The sequence below is a fragment of the Etheostoma cragini genome, chromosome 8, assembly GCF_013103735.1.
Source record: "Etheostoma cragini isolate CJK2018 chromosome 8, CSU_Ecrag_1.0, whole genome shotgun sequence".
Lineage (NCBI taxonomy): Eukaryota > Metazoa > Chordata > Actinopteri > Perciformes > Percidae > Etheostoma > Etheostoma cragini.
This window is the reverse complement of record NC_048414.1, coordinates 22829082-22851555: the sequence shown is the minus strand read 5'-3', so window position 1 is coordinate 22851555 and position 22474 is coordinate 22829082. Positions and strand designations below refer to the sequence as shown.

Below are 22474 nucleotides of genomic sequence, written 5' to 3'. Positions count from 1 at the left end.
TTTTTAAGAATATTTCTAGGGAGTGGACAACCCTAAGATGTGGGAGGTGGGGGATATACGCCTATGCTGATAGCACACACTCAATAGATAAGGAGTTTATGCAGCATATCATTATGGAGCATACCATCTTTAACTGTGTTGGCTGTGCCACATGGTTTGAAACAGGAAGTGGTTTTTATGACTTGTGACCGTTGTATTTTTTTCTATGAAGTCTTTCCTGCTGTGTGTGCTTATCTCCTCCTCTGACAGACAGACAGACAGACAGTGTCATGCTCTGATAGGGAATCCTTAACTACATTTAGTTTTATTAAAAGCAAAGAAAAAAAAAAGAGGCTGTTGACGTTTTAATTTTTGCAATGTGTTTCTGTGAAGCTAATTAACCATGACAACAATAATCTCATATGGAAAACACAATTGCTCTAAAGTCAATATGAAAGATACTTTTTTTTTAATTTTCTTTCTGTTTAGCTAAAGAGATTTTATATAATCCAGAGGCTATGATCACACTTCTTTCTCTATTTGAACCTCTGTCACCCCAAATTTGTGTTGCACTGCTTCTGACACTATATTTGATCAAATTCTGGCAGTGTAATCCATTCTGGCCAAAGTAAATCTCAACCAGGCCCATTGTTTATGTTTGATGGGAGCAGTGAATCTGTGGAAGTGGATGAACTAGTGTTTCCTGGAGCCGGGCCAAGCCCTCATTAAGGCCACAGAATGATGTGAAGTGTAGCCAGAGATGGAAGGACAGCACAGAGACCAGACAATGGCTCTTAAGCAGAACACAGTCCTTTTCATTGGAAATGTACTTATTAGCTTCAAGACGTCTGAGTTACACAAACCCTCGTCTCTCTCAAAAGTCTGTTTAAAGCAAGCAAGGACTTGTGTCCATTTACTATTGGTCAACAGAACATTGAATGTTTTCTTACAAAAAATAAATATACATACAGAATTCATGTCATAATGCGCTGCGAAGGAGGGTCTGGCTAGTCTACACAGCATTTTGGGATTGAAGAAAAACGCGCTCTGGTTTGTTGGCTTTAAACCGAACAAAATTTATCATGGGTGGCGCTAGGCCCCGAGCAGAGCCATAGTGCCGCTGCAAAATAGCTTCTGGAAGAAACTTGTTTTGGTGTGTATGTTCTAAAGTTGTTTAAGTTGTGCAACAGAAATCCAGCCAAAAAGGACACCCGGCGGAATTTCCGGTGGCAACGGAGAAATCACGGAAATGGATATGGACTAATGTCATAGAAACTAGAATACTATTGTTTGTAGTCTTAAATATTCAAATCAGTTTTAATTATAGAATCAGATTATACCAAGAGTTATCTCAAGACACTTCACAGGTAATGTAGGTCTAGACCTTACTCAATAATTTACAGGTCAAGCAAATATAGTGCGACAGTGGCGATGGAAAAACTCCCATTTAGGAAGAAACCCGGGACAGACCCAGGCTCTTGGTGGGCGGAGTCTGACGGCCGGTTGGGGGTTTGATGAATAGTGGCAATAACAGTCACAATAAAAGATAAAGGAACATTGACTAGAAATAGCAGTTTGTAGTAGTTCATGGCACAGCAGAGCACAGTAGGACGTAGCAGGACTTTAACTATTGAAGACAACGTAATACTCAATCCGCTTCCTTTCCATTGTCCCGGGTACCTGCAGGCATTTATCGCCCCTGCTGCCTGTGTGCTGCTATTGCTGGCTCTAATTCTTTCTGCGGTGAAGTTTTGGGTTGCTGTCCTCCTCTGAGAGAGCCACAGGGGCAGGTAGAAAATGGGTATGGGGAAACCAAATAAATAGGAAGTCAGTAAGCATGTGTGTTGAACATTTGAGACAGTGTGAGCTGCAGACCAAGTCGTGCAGATTGCAAAGCAAGAAGTGTTATAGATTTGGAGCGGGAAGCTGACAGAAGTCTCCGGTTTTATCAGATTTGTACTGGGTTGCAAAGGAAGATGCCTTTTGAGGGGAAAAAAGTGAAATGTCACTGAGTTTAAACAGAAGTGGAGTTGAGACTGAGGGGGGGATTCTGGAACTCAGCTGTGGGTTCTCTCTGTCTGTAGCACTGAGCTAACCTATGACCTCTTGGCCTTTGTCCTTACACCTGACCTGAACCCCAGCCAAGCTGTAGATTCAGCTTTGAACGTCAGCATTTCTCTTACCAGTGTCACTTTAACTCAAACTGCAACACCAAAGCGACAGTTTAAAGGTTAAAGCATCTGGAGAAAAATCTACAAAATTGTGTAAAAGTGGAAAGAAAAAAACTGATTACAGTGTCTAGAAGTCTTTTTTTTAGCAATGATTTGTAATGATTTATTACAGAACAGAGTTCAACAACAATCATTTTTTATTGAAGCTTAATTTAATTTTAATTTATACTCTTTATTGATCCCCTATGGGGAAATTACAATTTGCACTCTATTACACCCCACACTGGCCTGAAATAAACACACATGCTCAGGTCCATTACATGCACTAATAGAGAGATGTCAGAGCGAGTGGGCTGCTACTGCTGAACAGGCACCCTGAGTGGTTGAGGGGGGTTTGGTGCCCTGCTCAAGAGCACCTTGGCAGTACCCAGTCCGTACAGGGACTTGAACCAGGGTCCCAACCCAACTCCCTACTGACTGAGCTTCTTACTCTGTTTTGCTGTTATTGCTGTGACCATTACTTATTCAGAACTTGAATTAACTACTGCACGTTCAGTGAGAAGTAGGTTAGCTTTCCGCAGCATTAAAGGTTTTCTTAGATAATTATTTGTTTTTTAAGAAGTCCTGGATTTGCCTTCCTGAAACCTGCTGATGTTTAGTTAAATGGAGCTTCTACCTGGCTTCTGACATTGTATTAAATGTGAAATTACCCTGCCTCTTTATGTCACTATAAACACATTCTTTGTAAATCGTTACAATCATTCCCCGAAAAGAAACAAGCAGGCCTGTCATGTTGCACGATCCAAAATATGCTGTTTTCAATGTAGGCAAACTCCTCGTAAGTGGAACTTACCGGTACTTACCTTTTCTGTGTAGCTTGCTAGCTCAAAGTTTGTTGTTGTTTGTATTTCCGCTGTGTGAAACATGCTGTTGGTGAGGGCTCAAGTAAGGAATTGGAATCTAACAGATAGCTGGACATTGTATGTTACTTTTTTTAATTAAGTAATGCAACAGACAAACAATAATGATACAAATAAAGTATTTAAATAAAACACCAGTTTAGACAAAAAGTAACATTTGTTTATTTAAAATGTTTAAATGTAAATGTGCTGTATTTATATAGCGCTTTTCTAGTCTTAACATAATCTTTTACATAGCACAGGAAATATTCACCATTCCCACACATTCATACACTGTGGCAGAGGCTGCCGTACAAGGCCACCTGCTCATCAGATAAACACTCACACACATTCACACTCCGATGCGCAGGGGGCAACTCAGGACAGTGTCTTGCCCAAGGACACTTTGACATGGGACTGCAGGCCCAGGGATTGAACCACCAACCTTCTGAATGGCAGGCAACACTGAGCCACAGCCGCCCACATGTACCTTGTAGCTAATGTCTGACACACCACCACTCTACGAGCGGACTGGTAGAGTTTAGTAAAGCAAAACCATCTAATTAAGTTCATTAGGGTTTCTTAAGATCACATTTGGTTAATTTACAGTCAACCTCAGGCCAGTGTACATCACTTCAGTGACTGTAGAAATTTAAATTAACTTGTTAAATTGAGTACTTACTTATTTTTGAAACAGGCTGAGGGAATTTGCACCACTGTGTCCCAAATCTGAACAGGGATCACCCTTTCCCATGATAAATAAAAATAAATAAAATTGCTATTAGTGCTGTCGGTTAAACGCATTATTAACAACTTTAACATAAACCCATTTAAAGGGCGTCAATTTTTTTATCGTGAGATTAACGTTCTTTTTGGCCTAGCAAATGTTAGACCTTTCTAGACCGGAAACATAACAGCGGGCACGGCGCACACAAACAGTAGGAGCGTTATGTTTTGATTGGATGGCGAGTGCGAGATGACAAAATGGACGGCAATAAGATTCTGAATGGAAAGTTTACTTTTTAAAAGTTGCCAAATGGTTCCACTAACAAGACCAAAGTGATCTGTGTGTTTTGTTGTTGTGAACTGAGCTATCATCACAGCACGTCCAGTCTGAAATACCACTCGCCCCCCTCGTCAAAGTATTTTCTTTCACCCTTTTATTGATGGACAGTGTTACATATTGTGAGAGATTATTTTCTCAAAGTGAGAATGTTACGTGTGGAAGTGGACTCTTCAGTAGGCTGAATGCCAATGTTGTTTTCAATAAAAAAGCATTAGTACAAAGCAAGCGGATCCACTTTTCCATGTTGATAAGAGATTAAAAGGAGAACAAATAATGGGACAAAAAAAAATCAAGGGACATTTAGAATAGATAAAAAATGTGGGATTAATTGTGAGTTAACTATGACATTAATGCGATTAATTGTGATTAAATATGTTAATCGTTTGACAGCACTAATTGCTATTAACCTTATTTTTCAAAAATGTTTTTTTGTCTGTCCTCCCTTAATTCCAGCATTGAGCTGGAGCCCATCTCAACTAACTGATCCTCCTCCAGTCAGTAAAAGCAGAGACTTTATCCACCTTTTTGTTCTTTAAATCATCTTAGTCGGCCTAATACCTTTTTAAGTGTATAGCTGCCTGAAGACTAGTTCTACTCACTTGTAATTCTAGGCCTTTAGTGTGCTATTTCAAAGGTGAGCTTTTCTAACTTACTCAGGCTCGTGGCATTCCTAAATCTTTAGCAACGATCTTTGTCATCATAGTGCCTCTAATAGCTGTTTATCCGAGACACCTCAGATAATCTGTTTATACAAAGACCGGCTGCGTGTTTACATACACAGACTCACCTGACTGTTGCCGGCTTCTCTGCCTGATCCTTAGCAGTTGGAGGGGAGGGTTTTCAGTGGTTCATAGTTCTGTTTTAGAGTATTTATTGTTTAATCACCCATGTGATTCAGAAAGAAACAGGCTGTTTACTAGTCATTGTATACCTGAAAAAATTATCATTTAGAGTGTTGTATTCTAGACCGGAAAAGTTCGGGCATTTAATCAGTGAGTTACATTAAAGGAATAATCCAGGAACCTTTAAAAAAACATTTTATATCCATAAGGTTACAATGTCGGGTATTCAGATTAAATGTGGCCGAAGTTTAGAATAATGACGTATTTATAAAACAAAACTGAGAGCCAAAATCTCAGATTTCCCACTCTCACTTTTCAATTTTTTTCTACTAAGACGTCATTCATAGCGGCTTTATTGTCATCTTCTCCAGTCTTGTTGACAGTGTTAGGCCCCAATTTAACCGGATTGGAATCTGATCTGTGTGATCCAATCACATGTATGCAGCTCTAAGTACAGTGTGATTGCACCCAAGACGCATTGAGGCTTGAGCTCGGCCCACGTCCGACATAGTTAAAATCTCATTTTTTTTCTCATTCTAATGACATATTTAGGCTAGGTTTTTGTGTGGAAAGCCCGCTTTTATTAAGCAACTGTAGGAAGGCATTCAGAGATGTGAACAGATAAGCGCATCAGCACACATGGGGGCAACTTCTGCCCATTTTCCACACACGCATACATGCACTGAACTCTCTTAAAAGAGCCGCAGCACCATTTTACAACAAATTCCTTATTGCGCTGATGTGACCGAGCCCGACCCAAACCCAGACATAATTTCCCAATATCTGTCCAATCCCGGCCCGGCCTGTGGGACCAAGGTTATTATAGTTTTGCATTTTTCATTAGTGTTTATTTTTATATCAATATAACTTTTTGTTGTCAAATTCAGTTTAGTTTTAATTATTTTTTAAAGCAGGTTTGCTAGTTTAGTTTTTATTTTGTGAATATGCATAGTTTTAGTTTTAGTTTTTAGTTGTCTTTTTTGTAATATGGGTTAATTGTCGAAGGATTCGAAAAGGTCAGAAAAAGTATTGTGTAAAAATAATTCAACAAAAAAATCAAACAATTTTAGAACTAAGTATTCACAATGTATTTAACAATAACACCAATACAAACAATGTACATATGATGATGAGTACAGATATGTAAATAGTCTACACTAGACGCTGCAGTAAGAGCAGAATGTGTTTGAAGTGTTCCAGGAGAAAAACCTAAACAGCCAATAGACTAAAGAAGGCCGACATCAATAGGTGTTTTGAACTTTGGTCCGAGTAAAGTGGCAAAATGTTTGAAGTCAATCGATTCACACAGGTGTGTAGACATCCCAGTATTAATCCACTTATTAAGCCACATTCCCTCCCTCTTTTGGTGTTCCTGCGTATTTACTCACCAGCTATCAGGGCACCGGTGAAAACCCGCCTCTAGTGTTCCTAAGAGCCAGGAAAAGTTAGCTCACGTTTACTTGCAAATTGGTTTAAAATTTTGGAGACCGTACAATACTGCTTTTACCCGAATTAAAGTTTGCTGCATCGCATCAGTGTCAGCTTTCCATGTTTGTACTTGTCCTATTTGTTGTCATATCAGCCCTATCATCTAATGAATGTGTATCTGCTACTCAACGCTGGTTATTGGGCATCAGAGTTTCTATGGAAGGAATCTTTGAAAGCTGGGAAAATTTCAGACAAACCTTTCCATTTCTAACAAAACTTGTATTCTTAACAAGCTTTTTACCAGTGAGAATATGGATTTTAGGTTTCTTATGGAAACGTGGCAAAGGAAAAATGAGTTTGGTCACTTAAATGAGCTCTGTCCGGTTGGCTGCTCTGTAACCGGGACGCCACGAATGGCACGCCGCGGTGGCGGGCTTGTTGTTGTGCATCATGACAGATTCCTTTGTAGAGCCATAAACTCTGAAGGTTTTTCCTCTTTTGAATAACAGCTGCTCAAAGTAGGTTCTTTGAAAGCTTTTCACAGTGTGTTAATTTATCGTCCTCCTGGCCCAGCAGGCATCTTTCTTACTGATTGTACTGACGTTTTATCGTCTATCATCAAAATAGAGAAGGTCTTCATTATTGGAGTCTTTACCTTCATATTGATGATTCTACATGTAACACAGCTGCTGATCTCGTTTCTATCACAGACTCTTTAAAGTTACTGGATCCACACTCATTAAGGGCCACACCCTGGACCTTGTCTTCTCTTTTGGTCTAAGATATAGCAAATGCACGTGTGGAAGATGTTCTTGTGAGGGATCCTAGCTGTGAGTTCTTTGACATTAACTTTCCTCTAGATCCTCCGCCCCTGAGAATTTCCCCACTTCTTTGTAAATAAGATCAGAGATGTTAGGGTAAACATCTCACCATCGCTTTCTCAGAATTCTGCCTGTGATGTGTCTACTGCTCATTCTTGGTTTACTTTTAAACTTGTGACATTACATGATATCACCTCTCTGCTACATAATTGGAAATCTTGTCCTATGGATGTCGACTGTCTGAAACTGGAGAGTTGCTATGTGAGGTACCTCAGGGTTCGGTCTTGGGACCTATTCTTTTCCTCTTGTACATATTTCCTCTAGGAAAGATAATTAGTAATTTAGCGATATATCTTACCATCTGTATGCTCATGATCTCAAACTGTACTGCTTGTTTAAGGAAAATGAGTTCTCTTGTTTTCTTTAATCAGCTGTTTGACTAGTGATCAAAACGTTTTGCTTCTGAACTCACATCAAACAGAAACACTAATTATCACCCATGGAAGTCGAATTCTTCATATAAAGCAGCACATTGATGACTTAGGCCCTTCTGTCCAGCCAAGCCTTAGGAGCTTAGGGGTTGTTTTTGATTCAGCTATGTCCTTGGAGTCCCACTGTAAACAATTAATTAGGAACTATTTCTTCCAACTGGAGAATATTTCCAAATTAAGAACCCTTTTAACTAAGGGGGAATTGGAGATGATCATTCATGGTTTTATTTCTTCACGCTTGGATTACTGCAACAGCCTTTTTTCCTGTTTGAATAAGAAGAAGCGGTACTGTCTCCAGGCTGTTCAGAACTGATTCACATTAACAAAAGCCTACACATCACGCCTGTTTTAGCAGCACTTCACTGCTTACCAGTCCAGTATAGAATTCAATACAAAATCCTTACTTTTAGAGCCCCACACGGTCAAGTTCCTCCATACTTCTCTGACTTGACACAGCTTCATACTCCCACCCGTAGTCCAAGTGGTCCCTCATTTTAAAACTAGAGGGGATCGATCATTGCAAGCAGGGGCCCCTAGGCTGTGGAATGACTTGTCTCTCTCTCTACGTTGTGTGAATTCTGTTGAATTTTATAAAAAGCAGTTGAAAACTCTGCTGTAAAAGCTGGCGTTAGTCAGTCAAGGGGTTTTTATGGTTGTTTGCTATGTTTTCTGTTTGTATTTAAATATGCATGTATTTTAATTAGTTGTATTCTATCAGGTTTTATTGTAAAGCACCTTATGATTTTTATCCGTGAAAGGTGCTATACAAATAAACTTTACTTACTTACTTGTCTGGAGTCAGTGGGCCAAGCAGGTTTATTTTTGTCCTCTGTTCCGTTTTCAGTCCATGATCGCAGTTAAGCTAAATGGCAGGTTGCTTACCTTCATTAACAGTCAGACTCCTGTGTTGATTGACAGCCAAAGCATGCAGGGGCATACAATTGGCAACGGGTTTGACTGAACCAACTCAAAGGTTGGTCCAAAAAGATGTGTACATTTTACTTGTACTTTTTGTCAGTTGCTAATAATTGTAAAATGATCATTGATGTACGCCGCTTAAATATAATCACCTGATTGCGGGGACTGTGTGACAATAGCTTTATTTTTAAAAAGACGAGGGGTAGTAGCAAAACTATAACTTTGCTCCCCCTTAATGAATAATGGGGATGAATTTACTCCACTGCTCAGGTTTGTGTGTGTGTGTGTGTGTGTGTGTGTGTGTGTGTGTGTGTGTGTGTGTGTGTGTGTGTGTGTGTGTGTGTGTGTGTGTGTGTGTGTGTGTGTGTGTGTGTGTGTGTGTGTGTGTGTGTGTGTGTGTGTGTGTGTGTGTGTGTGTGTGTGTGTTTTAAGGTCAAAGTCTGCTGGTGTCTGAGATTAGAGAACAGTGTAATCTGATTAGCCTAGCTGCAGTAAACCCTTCCTTACCTTTAATCGGGCACTGTTTGGAAGTCAAACACTGGTTCTCGTTACTCTTTAGCTGTCTGATACTTACATGGTTTATTTGATACAACACATATACATTCACAGTTATACTTACAGAACAATATTTTCTGACCCCATGGAAAAGATGTCTGCTTGTGCAGGAGAACTCCATTCATTTCAGTCTTAAGAGTAATCCATGTAATGCCTTTGCTTTTACCTGATCTACGGTCTCTTTGAACAGAATGGTAATTCAGTTGTTGCAAAGTACACACCCCAACAGCCTTTGAATTACTGTTGACTCAGCCTAATCCACATAGTCCATAATGCTCAAGTATATTTCTTGTCCAAATTCCCTATGTAAGCCAAATATGTTTAAAACATGGAAGGTTAGTCATTTTTAATTCTAGCCCATTTCCTTTGTTTTTACACTAAGTAGGGAATTAGGTCAATGAGTAATCCTCTAAATGTTTTTTGTAGCTTAGCACAACCAATTGCTGCTTCTCAGTGCTACAAATTACGCAACCTTTCTTATCCTTTGATGGGATTTTTGTTTAGGTTCTGCTATGTCCACATTTCTATTAAACATCCACCCAGTTATTTTCGCTGTAATTCATGGATTAACGTGACTTTCACATGGTCACCATAGCTATTGTTATGGGACAGAGCCAGGGTGTGTGTGTGTGTGTGTGTGTGTGTGTGTGTGTGTGTCACTTTCGTTGCCTGGCACTGGTATCATATGACCTGTTGATCGCAGCTCAGAGTGTTTCCTGACCAATGTTGTGGAAAGTGATCTAGGAGTAACACAAGAAGGAATAAAGCTGTATATTGCAGTGGGCAGAACTGGTTGAATAAGTTGGAATACAAGCATGAGACAGCAATGACTCAGACTGTACAACCAAAAAAGCTGTAAGCTGTAGTTAAGGGCCACCATTCTGAGTCACACGCCACCTCTAGATAAACCTGTAGTGCGGGAAAAAACTTTATTTGAATGAAACATGTTTGTTGACACAGCAACTAAACTGTAAAATGATGCAAGTGCATCTGTCAAACTGATTACTTGACTTCCTGATGTGTAAAATATCTAACATAGCACACATGTCAAACTTAATGAAAAAAAAAAAATTATCCATAAAACCATAATTATCTTCTTTTTTGTTTTTTTTAAATGGAGTTTATAAACTTGGTATTGAAAGAAGTTTTATATGTAATTTTTATTAACGCTTCTTTTTTGAAGTTTGGCATTTTTCTGATTTCTGTTGTAATAGAAAAAAAACCTAAAAAAAAAACACAACAAAAACATTTTGTATGGAAACCTTATGAAGGTAAATATGGTGCAAATGTGAGAGCGCAAAGATGCAATGCAGCGACACAACCCCCCTGGAGCCCACCGCCCGTGTTGGTGGAATAACAAGCTAGCGTTGGCGAACTAACCAAAAAGCACACTTACAAATAAGTACAATTTAATTTAAAAGGCAGGCCTTATACCCACTTTGGCGATTCATCTGCGGAGCTTTCTAGCGATGTTTCCACGCTGGTCGAACCCCACTGACGGCGGCCCGTCTCCGGCTGCAGGACCTGGAGCTCACCGCCAGTGTTTCAGTTGAACTGTTAAAAAGTGTTGAGATAATTAAAAGGTATCTACAGTATTTAGAAGCGGGCTGGCGGCTAGTTAGCTAGCGCTAGCTTTCATGCTACATAAATAAACCAGACAGAGTTGTCCTTCATCTGGCAATAGAAACCCTGCTGTCAACGGCCATTAGGTACAAATTAGTTTTGTACCAAATTTACCGCAAAAAGTGTTGCAAAAGTCGAGAGCGCAGACTCGCCGCTGTTTGATGCGAGAGAGCAGGCTGCAGCGACGGGTTTGAGAGGTTGTAATCACTGAGTTATGGTTGTACTGGAAAAGTGACTCAAGTAAAAAACAAAACAACACGACAACACGAATACGGAGTTTTTTTCTACAAGCTCTCAAATCATATTCTACAAGTGCTCAAATTGCATCTACGCGCGTGTTAGAGGTTAGCGTGTTAAAGTTTGAACACTGTTAGAGGTACATACCAGGACCCAGAGAGCCCCAGCACAGCTCCACCGTCAGGCTAGTAGGGAGAACAGCACTGAAGGGTTGTGGCAACGCCATCTTAGGATGCTGTGGTCACACATCAGCCTGTTTGTTAGGTGGGCAGTTAGTCACGTGAACAGCGCAGGAATTGGGAGCTTCCCACGCTACACACTGGCTTAGGGCTAACCCTCCCAGTACCAACATGGCCCCAGGCTGTTGGTTTAGCAACCGTTGCTGTGTCTGCGAATGTGTGTGCTTGTTGTGGGAAGCAGCTCCGTCAGGAATGTGGCACAGATCCCCTTAAACCAGCAGCAATCTGGAGGTCAGCGAAGAGGGGCTGCGGCCAAAATGGCATAAATCAGCTGATAAATTGGTAGTCAAATACTGTCCCATTCCTCAACTACTGTTGCTCTGCCCTTTTAAGCAAGGTAATAAAACGTGTATCTGTCTCTTTTTCTTTTTTGTAGACCCTTTTGTTTGTGTTTCGTGTGTTCTATGCATGCCTCAGGTCAATCTGCCGAGACTCAACACAGTCTGGGTCACTTATTGACCGTCTCAGCCTGTCTTAACTCCATTACATTTTGCTGTCCTTCCCTGATCCTCATTCCGAGACAGATTTAAGCTGAATATTATCCCTCCCCTCCAAATGCTTTTTATTGTATTTAGTGCAACTTTATTGTTCCACATTTTGGGTTCTCCAGACTGGCTGGTAAACTTGCCTTTAGAGGAATATTGCAGATAGATGGATTTGGGCCTTTTTGTTGTTTTCTTAACCCAATTTTTTCTCCCTGTTTTTCTCCAGGTAACACGGACCGACTTCTTCCAGAAAATTCCTTTGAGGGGTCCAAATATGAGTTTGGCAGCATTGGCCTGGCACTCTACAGCGGTCTGTTTGCCTATGGTGGCTGGTGAGTTAACACATCAACCTACCTGTGTATCAGGTTGTAAGCCACTGCGCTGCTTGTTCATTATCCAGTTTACAAAATAGGCGTATAAAGTATAAAGTTAGTCCTGCTGAGTTAGTGACCGCCTCATTGGGGAATAATGGAAATGGCCAAACATAACCATCAATCATTACTTGACTACATCATTCTGTTAATAACATAACAATATTTTTTTATAAACTGTAATAAAGGACATTATCATCAAGATAGGGCTCTACTCAATGTCCGTTATCCGTAATAATGAATTATCACCCAGCCTGCTTCCCAGTACTGTTGCCTTCCTTAGTGTTAATTGATTTCAGCTTTTCACTGTCTTTGTCTTTTTACTGTAAAAAAACAAAATGCTGCCAACTAAGTTTCATTTTGTAAATATGTGCATGACAATAAAGATCTATTTATCTAAAAATGGCTTTTGTTATCTAAATAGAGTATAATTTTCTTGTTTTTAATGCATTTTGGGAAGATACAACTTATCTATACTACTGTACTTTTTCACTCAAAGATTAATACATGCAGCACATACAATTATATTGGCACATTGAGTATTGCCCAATGAGGTATCCATTATCAGGAATTAATGGAGGTGAGACCCGAGCTGTCATACGCGCAGTGTTGCGTACGCCCGAGTCCATTAATTACCTGATAATGGACACCTAAAGGGCATTAACTAGAACTTATAATTGTTTTTTTAATATTCATTCATCTGAATCATTTATAATAACAAATAAATGATTGTGATATTTAGAAAATAAAAACGGACTGTCAGCCTTGTTATGAGCGTTGGCGTTGTTAAGTTTGTGCACCAGGGTGCACTCTACAACGTCCCTGTAGGCAATACTGATTATTTTTTGATAATGTGTTTTAGTTCAAAGGACTTTAAGTTTCATGTCTTAAATTTGTATTTTTTTATACATTTTAGTTATCAAACCTTTATTATATTTTGATGTAAATTTGTTCTATTATGACAATAAAACACATTATTAACATGTTATTTTTGTGAGAACTCATAAATAACTACAAATAGCTAATGTTAGGTAAATCTTTTGATGTTTTGTTAACGCGTTTCTGGATTTGTTTTATTAAATATACAGTATATCGGCTGAAATAACCACATTTTGTAACGGGAGATCTTTCTAGTCCACTCAGCTCATAGAACCCTTTGGCTCTGCTACGAGCCAGAAAGCTACCGTTATGCTAGCTAAATTCAAAGATAACTATCATTCACCATTTGATGTAGCACATTAATTTAGAACGCTAAACAATCAGTTTCACCGGAACTCCTTAGTAGGTGTCCTATATCACTTTTCAATGCACACCCTGCAGCCAATCACAATAGAGTATTCACCCAGACCAAGGTATAAATCTGTTTTGATACCTACTATGTCTCTGATTGTTGCCTCTCCTGCTTACAGGAACTACTTGAATTTTGTCACAGAGGAAATGATTGAGCCTTATAAGTGAGTATTAATGAGTGACTTTTATTCTTTTATAACAAAATACAGACTTGTTTGCAGAAGAGTGATTGATTGAATGTCTGTAATTGTAATCTGAGTTGTAACTAAGAATGTTTGTGCATCTTCCTCAGAAACCTTCCCCGTGCCATCATCATCTCTCTGCCCATAGTGACAATAGTGTACGTTCTGACCAACCTGGCATATTTCACCACCCTCTCCCCTGAGCAGATGCTCGGCTCCGAGGCTGTGGCTGTGGTGAGACAAACACTTATTTTCTGTGACTACTACTTTCTTTGTATGAAGGCTGCCAAACACAGTCGCTAGATTTGTGCTGTTTTCTAACCTTTGAAGTTTAAAACACAGACCCAGATATCATAAATGTATTCCTGGCACTTCATTGGCATCAGTTACTTAAATCATGAGATAAGATGAACCTATATTTATCCACAGCGTTATCCACAGTTATCAACAATAGTAGAGGTAAATAAAGAAAGTAACATAAAGGTATACAGTAGGGCTGTAACAATATGCAATATAAAACTGAAATCGCAACAATCAGGTCCACAAACCTGTGTCGCGGAGTGAGAAGATAGAATCACGACACCCCCCTTCCAACTCCCGGAGTTATCCTTCCTGTCCAGATCCAATGCTACCACATTTATAAATTACTATTAGTATTAGTCCTTTTGCAGTTATCCATGTTAAGAATAAAGCTTACTGTAAAGACGGCTATAAGTGAGGGGGGGCCTTGCTTTAGCCGTCTTTACAGTAAGCTAATTTTACCAGACAAAGCGGACATTTGTAATGTTTCACCTCCATTGTCGTTACCGGTGTCCCACACGCCGGGGCTGTAATGATAGTGGATGGCTGCTAGCCGGCTGGGGTGTGACTGTGGATGTGTCCCCGTTCTGGGACTGTAATGATAGTGGATGGCTGCTCGCCGGCTAGGGGATGACTGTGGATTAGGGTGACCAGACATCCCCGTTTTGGGTGACGTGACCCCGGCTGGATCTGTCCTCGGAAATGTCCCTGGTTTCCACTGTGACTGACAGACCCAAATTGGAATGAAAGAAAGAAAACATTGATCAAACGTAGCCGATAGTCGCAAAGACAGCCAGAGCCAGCGTTGCTCAGAGATGTTTTAGAAAGCCGTATTTTATGATGCTAAAATTACTGATTATTTACATGGAGTCTGGTGGGTTTAGCGCAATTTAACGTAATTTCGCGGACTTTTATGTTTTTAAAAAACATCCTAATGTTTAACAGAAAGGTGGACCGCTTTAGAAATCCTTTCCATAACCTTGTCAGACACTTAGAATATTAATCTGAGTCTGTCAGCAGTAAAACAAGCACTATTATGAACATAAATACAACCTGGACAAATGTCTTATTAACTTACATTGGAGCTTGTGTCTCTGCTGCCGACTGCAGCGATCTCGTTTAATACTGCATCAATGTCAAAGGAAAATATTTCCTCAATAGTTTTCATTGTATCCGATTCTCAAGGAGCTGTTGCAGAAACAAGCCTGAAGCAATAAAGCAATAGCTGTCAGATAAATGTAGTTCAGTAAACATTACAACATTCCCCTCTGAGTGGTAGTGGAGTACAAGTATGAAGTAGCAGCAGGGGTGATTCTAGGATCAGACCTTTAGGGGGCTCAGCCCCTAATGAGAACAGTTTTAGGTCTACTGTCTCCGTTTTAAGTTTTACAAAAATAAAAACATGACGTGTTTTGGAGGTATATATGCTTGTGAGCTGAAACTGTCCCCGGATTTTGTCTGAGAAATCTGGTCACCTTTCTGTGGAAGCATTAGCAATGTAATGCTTGGTCTATAAGATTAGCTTGTCAACCAGCATCTTTACAGTAGGCACCAAAGTACTTTTCCTCTTCTTTCCCCCTACAGGTTGCCAGGGGAATTGTCCCATACTTTTACCATTACCATTAATCTTATGTCTCATTTGAACAAGTTAATAAACCACTGAAACGATTTTGGAAACATTATTTTAAGGTACAAAAGAATCTTTGGTATTTGATTGATCAATATTGAAATCAATCAATATCAATAAATAAGTTCTCTGTTGTATTACTGTGTTGCAAAGTGGGATGTAATCAATGACAAAACAATGCCATGTGGCAGAAAAAAATTAAAACTAGTCAAACAAAGGTTTATGAACTATTTATTGAGAACAATGATAGGCTACATAACATAAAAAAATACTTTCAAAATAAATAAGTAAGTATTTACAAATTAAACATATCAGAATAAAAGACGATATGTAGACGTTAGGGTTTGCGGTACAGTGTTGGGTTTTCTCCAGCCAAATTTTCAATGTCAATTAAATGTTAAGGTTCAGCAGATAAAATACCTGAATACCCGGAGCCCAAATAGGCTTCCATATGTAACTTAACCTTAATACCATAATCCATATAAAAAGTTACATGTTAATAAAAATCTCAACACTGTCTCCTCCTAAGTTCTGTTAAATCATATGATTTGAAGACTTACGCTATCTAAAGTTACATTGCGTTTCTCTGTTTCTTTTGTCTGGAGATAAAAGCATTTCTTCACTAACTTTGATACAGTGTTCTTGCTGGGTGCATTCTGTTCCAGCACGCCCTGCACATGTTTTTTCACTCACAGGTTTTATGAAACAGAAAAACAAGGTCCTTATGGCTTAAGGCGTAATATATTATTCATTGTCAACAAGCTTCATTGTCACTTCATACCACTGGCCAATAGCAAGCCGTCTTAACACTCCTGCCCTGCGGCTTAACTGTGCTAAAACAACATCGACTTGCCCAAAGTCAATTCGTACTGGCCTCTATACAAATAGTTTTATTTAATAACAACAAAAACTCAATTAAATTGTTAGAAATTGTTATATTCACAATGTATAAGAAGGGGATGAGCAGACTATTTCCTGGGGAAGCTGAGATCCTTCAACCTTTGCAGCAGAATGTTGGGGATGTTCTACCAGTCTGTCGTGGCCAGCGCTCTGTTCTCATCCGCCGTCTGCTGGGGCAGCAGCATCGGAGCCAGCAGCATCGGAGCCAGCAACACAAACAGACTGAACAAACTGATCAGGAAGGCTGGCTCCTTGATCGGCCGCAAACAGGACACATTTGAAGCTGTGGTGGAGAGGACGTCTCTGAACAAAGCTATCATAGATAACCCCGACCACCCTCTCCACCCCACACTGGTCCAACAGAGGAGCACCTTCTCTAAGAGGCTCCGACAGCTTTGTTGTCGCATGGATTGCTACAAGAAATCATTCCTACCACAGGCTTAAAACCTTTTACCAAATCATCACTAGGTGCTAGATAAGACTCTTAGACATCACTGCAACAAGTGCATCTATCTATCTGTCTATCTATCTGTCTATCTATCCATCTATCTATCTATCTATCTATCTATCTATCTATCTATCTGTCCATAAAAACATAATGTACAGTGTCAGATGAATTCATACTAAAAGTGGAGGCTATTATTAGAAAAAACAACTATCAAATGTAATTGCAATAATTTACTTACCTGAGTAAGTAAATTAATTTGACAGTAATTTGACAGCATACATTTTTAGTTGGAACCTTTTGAACATTTGAGCCACTTTTATTTAGCCTGGTCCTACCAGACTCTCATACATTTAATTTGTACAGAGAGTCTGGCAACTCTCCATTGACAAGTGTTAACTTCCTTGAAGGCGGGTCCTCTGTTAAAGTTTAAAACTATTCGATGTGCCCAGAACCACTCTAGATCTGCTATAACCAATTGCTAACATTTGGTCGTGACATATGTCATGCGCATGGGCAACGAGAGTGGAGACGACAAGGCTTATATTTAGCATTAGCATTGCTAGCATTAGCCTTAGCTAACCCTGTCACCACTAACTGAGCGAGCTGGAAAATCTAACTTTTCCTGAACCCTGTGGGGGTTCATGGCCACCAAAAAAACTCAGCAAAGATTGTTCCTTCTGGCTTTACCTTCTGGATGTTTGACAGCCAAATGGCTTCGCTCATTGTTCTCAGCCACTCCGTCTGTTTGCGGATTGGACCGGTAAAGATTTGACCGGAGAAATATATGTGAATATACCGCAAACCCAGACGTAGTACTGAAGGGAAAGGAAAATTGAGCGTAAGTACGTGAGAGGGCGGAACCAGGCTAAGTTTTATTTGCCTTGGACTCAAACTTGTAGCAAACTTTGCAAAACATTGTAGTTGTTTTATCATCATCCTCTACTGGGCCATAGTGTAATCCTTGTTGTTGAACATTTATTTAACACTAGAAGAGCAATATTCTATTGCAGTTATTAGTCAGGAGTCAATGGGATACATTCTTCTTTTTAATAAACTGTGTGAACCTGGAGTCGATGAATTTTGCCGTGCCACTTCCTTGTGGGACTGGAACTACTTTGCTGCTTTACCTGACTTTGAGTTTTCACCTGTAATCCGACCAGTCACGACGGATGTTAATGCTCGAAAAGAATCGGGCTGTAATGACATCTATACTGTTTGTTTGTGTGTGTCTGTGTATTGCAGGATTTTGGCAACTACCACCTGGGTCCAATGGCATGGATCATCCCGGTGTTTGTAGGTCTGTCCTGCTTTGGATCTGTCAACGGCTCTCTGTTCACATCATCCAGGTAACACACACCGTTAACAACACAATCCGACCCAGCTTGTTTTGCGGATCTTATCCTATCATCTACTGGCTTTTCCTCTGAGTTGATTTTGAAAAGCAGTGGCTAGAGCAGAGAACAAAGTGACACAAAGCTTGGTTCAGTTCATAATGTTTTCAAGGTTTAATGAGACACACAAGGTTATATATGTTTATAACAGTTGCTCCATTCACTTCTTAAGACCTGAGAGTAGAAAGATAAGAAAAAGGCTCCAGCGGAAAGGAGGGGTCCTCTCAAAGGAAATTGGTGTTTGTGACGAAATTGTTACAATTAGCAATACAAATGTATGATGCCAATAGAAATGGATGAGAGAGGCTTTGTCTAGAGTTTTTACTGAATGTTATGTAATATACACACACACACACACAAACGCACACATACACAAACAAACACACACAACGCCAAATGAAAAACCCCCAAACATTAAGTATATGTAGACTATTTGACTAGGTTTGAGGAGATAGTGAGAGCTCAAAAACATCCATGTCCTTCCTTCCCTCTCAGGTTATTCTTCGTGGGATCCCGGGAAGGTCACCTGCCCAGTCTGCTGTCAATGATCCACCCCACCCTGCTGACCCCGCTGCCCTCACTCATATTCACTGTATGTATTAATGTTTTTCTAATTCAATCTACGCTAAAACACAGACATCTTACCCAATGAGTCAAGCAAATTAAATAAATGTCTCACTCTCTCACTCGCTCTACCACACACACACGCGCACACACACACACACATAAAGACACACACACACACACACAGCCCCCCCCAGAAGCATAAATCCACCTATAGGGCAATGCAGCTGTGGGATAGGGTAGATGTAAACATTGCACTGTACTGTACTGCACACCTAATTGCTTCTCTCCTATTATCTACAGTGCATAATGACGCTGCTCTACGCCTTCTCCAACGACATCTTCTCAGTCATAAACTTCTTCAGCTTCTTCAACTGGCTCTGCATCGCCATGGCAATCATTGGGATGATGTGGCTCCGTTATAAGAAGCCGGAGCTAGAGAGACCAATCAAGGTGAGCCAAACGTGATACAGTCAGCCAATTGGAACACGAGAAAAAGGATAAATAGTTTTTTTTCTACTGACTTACTGATGATGTTCTTAGAGGGACGTTAACAGACATTTGTATCCAAGAGGACATCAAATTCTTATGCTCAAGTTAGCTTCTTCAGCCAGACATGCTTCTACTTTGTCTCATGCGGCCAACAAAGTTTCATTCAGCAGATGAATAGAGACTGATCGAAGATTAAAGGACAGAAACAAAGCTTGATGCTTGTAAGGTGGTGCTAAGGTGTGCTTGTGTGTGTGTGTGTGTGTGTCTGTGTGTGTGTGTCTGTGTGTCTGTGTGTCATACAATGGGAAGCGCACTAGGCCTCCTGAGTAGACCAGTTGCTGCAGGACTTCAAAAAAACACAGAACACCATTGTGCCATTGTTGCACTTTGTGTGTGTGTGTGTGTGTGTGTGTGTCTGTGTGTGTGTGTGTCCCTTGTTAGAGAGCCTGATGGGTGCCCCGATTCTACGCATCCGCTTGCTGGTTGTGTGTCAGAGGCGGAGTCTATTGGCCTAGCGCTGTGTGTGTGTGTGTGTGTGTGTGTGTGTGTGTGTGTGTGTTTGTGTGTGTGTGTTTGTGCGTGGCTGAGTGGTGGGACAGTGGTGGCACTGTCTCTCTGCTGACCTCTATCTCTTTTTCACTCTCCCTCTCTATTTCTTTCTCCTTTCTTTGTCTGTCACATTCCTGCTGTTCAACAGATCTGAAGCAGAGCTGCCAGAGAATCACACAATTAGATTTACTAATTTACCTCTTTGTTTAAAAGTCTGTTCATCAGTAACCTGATAGATTCATAACTCCTTCATTTCATGTTATGTCTGCATAGCCAAAAGTATGTGGTCACCTGGATGTTGGATCTAACAGGTCTAGTCTAAATGATTAAAAACTGCCTTGAAAAACATGTTGACACAGTACTTAAAGCAGCTATTATCGATATTATTATAATAACACATTTGATAATGTGTGTAATGAGGGCGCCTGGGTAGCTCACCTGGCAGAAACTCAGTCCTCAACGCAGCGTGCACGGGTTTGGTTGAACAAGTCTAAGCTGTCCTATCGATAGAAAGGCCTAAAAATGCAACACACCAAAATGTGTTTAATGTGAACGGGGTCTTTCTTGGCGTCTTTCTAGTCATTGATTGGGGTTTCTAGCGTGCAACTTTACTTTTTCGCTTTACTTTCATTGCATCATGTTTTCGGCCCACTGGACACTTCCTGCCTAGCCACAAACAGCAAACAGAGAAGGTTAGCAACTAGCTGTTGAACACAGCAGAGCATTTAGCTGCTAACCAGCCAGGTATTTCCCTCTGGAGTTGGAAGAGACCAAAAATGGAGCCATAAGAAGACCTAATATTGGACATTAATCACGTGGCATAACATAACTCCAAATTATTGCTTATTATTTTTTTAAAGATTATTATTTTTTATTTTTTTTTATGCCTTTATTTTTACGGGACAGCTGAAGACTTGAAAGGAGAGAGAGAGGGAATGACATGCAGCAAAGGGCCGCTGGTCGGAGTCAAACCCGCAGCCACTGTATCAAGAAGTAAACCTCTATATATGTGTGCCTGCTCTACCAACTAAGCTATCCCGGCCACAACGTTTGACATATCTACACCTGTTTCCCAGCACATTCAATTCAAATTTGTTTGTTTTAAATCTCTAATCTTTTGTCTCTAAATAGCTTTTTTTTCAAAGAGATTTAGGTTAGTCATTTGTGACTTGGAGGCTTTTGTTGGGTGGGATGTTAAGTAGCTGTTTTATCTCATTAGAGTTTGTTGAGGCAAAGATAAACCTGTGTCAATGGAGAACAGAATAGAAACACCTTTAGGGGCTGTTTCAACAACGAAACTAATTTGTTTAGAGAAGAAAATTAAATGCACAGTATATGAACAACTCCATCAGTGTTTTCTAAAGGTTGAGGATACACTTGTGGGTGGTGGGTAGTGCAGGATGTGGCGGTGATGGCTGGGTTCAGTAATAAACTAGTCAAACAAAGGTTTATGAACTATTTATTAAAACCATGACTACATGACATAATTTGGAAAGAAATGACCATTTCCATATTAAACAAATCAGACTGATACAGTCTGATGTGATGAAGTGTAGCCACGATGTGCTTTGTAAAATTAAATCTGGTTGGTTTGTCAAATGTTAGCAGATACAATATTTGATTACTTTAGGCCCAAATGTTTTAACAAGATTTACTCATGAATCAAACAATCCCTTAAAACCCAAAAGTTTATGTCCACACAACAGATTATGTCCAAGAGCTCATAGTATCTGTCTTCTCGTATGACTCTCAGCAAGAACGTGATTAAGCTTATTCGCCCAAAATGGAGGAGTCTGAATCTTTTAAAGTTTCTGTTAAAAAGATCTCAATTTCTTCTCCCTGCAGGTGAATATACTGCTGCCGGTGAGTTTTGTGCTCGCCTGCCTCTTCCTCATCATCGTCTCCTTCTGGAAGACTCCAAAGGAGTGTGCGATTGGCTTTGGAATCATCGCTACCGGCCTTCCTTTCTATTTAATTGGCGTGTGGTGGAAGGGCAAACCCAAGTGGATGCTGGAGGGAATCTGTGAGTATAACGCCTGTTACCTCGCATGTTTGACTTTCTGAAACTGTGACATTACTTGACATCTTGGGTAATCACATTTGTGTGCGTGTGTTTTGCAGCCTCGACCACAGCCTTGTGTCAGAAGGTGATGGAGGTGGTGCCTCAGGCGACCTAAAAGGCCCGTCCTTTACTTATAGCCGGGGGCCAATCGGGTTGCACCAACAGTGATCTCTGGGCTCTGACATCCGATGAACTTGATCTCTGTTGACCCATCTCACCTCTCTCTCTCTCTCTCTCTCTCTCTCTCTCTCTCTCTCTCTCTCTCTCTCTCTCTCCCACACACACACTCTCTGCGGGGTGTAGTAAGGAGCCTGATGAAGTATGGACAATGTTTAGTCACTAACTACTATATTATAGGTTGTTATGCTTTGTTGTCGTTTTTTACAATGCATTTCAATGAATTGTTTTTTATTTTACTGTTTTTTTGTGTGAATAATTTCATGTAAAATATCATCCCTCATCAGAAACCTGTTTTGCAAGTTGTGCCTTATGTAGCGAATGAAGGTGTAACTGTCAGCTGTGGCAGCATTTTCTCGCTGGTGTC

At 40.2% G+C, this 22474-nt stretch overlaps 1 protein-coding gene across 1 annotated transcript in view; it reads left to right on the top strand.

Moving 5' to 3' along the window:
- Nucleotides 1-22173, top strand: part of slc7a5 (solute carrier family 7 member 5) — a 26788-nt gene extending 4615 nt beyond the window's left edge. Inside the window, exons 2-9 of the mRNA XM_034879099.1 lie at nucleotides 11845-12086; nucleotides 13535-13579; nucleotides 13708-13831; nucleotides 18115-18218; nucleotides 18759-18855; nucleotides 19131-19280; nucleotides 21714-21891; nucleotides 21990-22173. Coding sequence (XP_034734990.1) covers nucleotides 11845-12086; nucleotides 13535-13579; nucleotides 13708-13831; nucleotides 18115-18218; nucleotides 18759-18855; nucleotides 19131-19280; nucleotides 21714-21891; nucleotides 21990-22045 — 996 coding nt within the window. The 3' untranslated portion in view covers nucleotides 22046-22173. The remainder of the gene's footprint in view (nucleotides 1-11844; nucleotides 12087-13534; nucleotides 13580-13707; nucleotides 13832-18114; nucleotides 18219-18758; nucleotides 18856-19130; nucleotides 19281-21713; nucleotides 21892-21989) is intronic.
- Nucleotides 22174-22474: the final 301 nt, after the last annotated feature.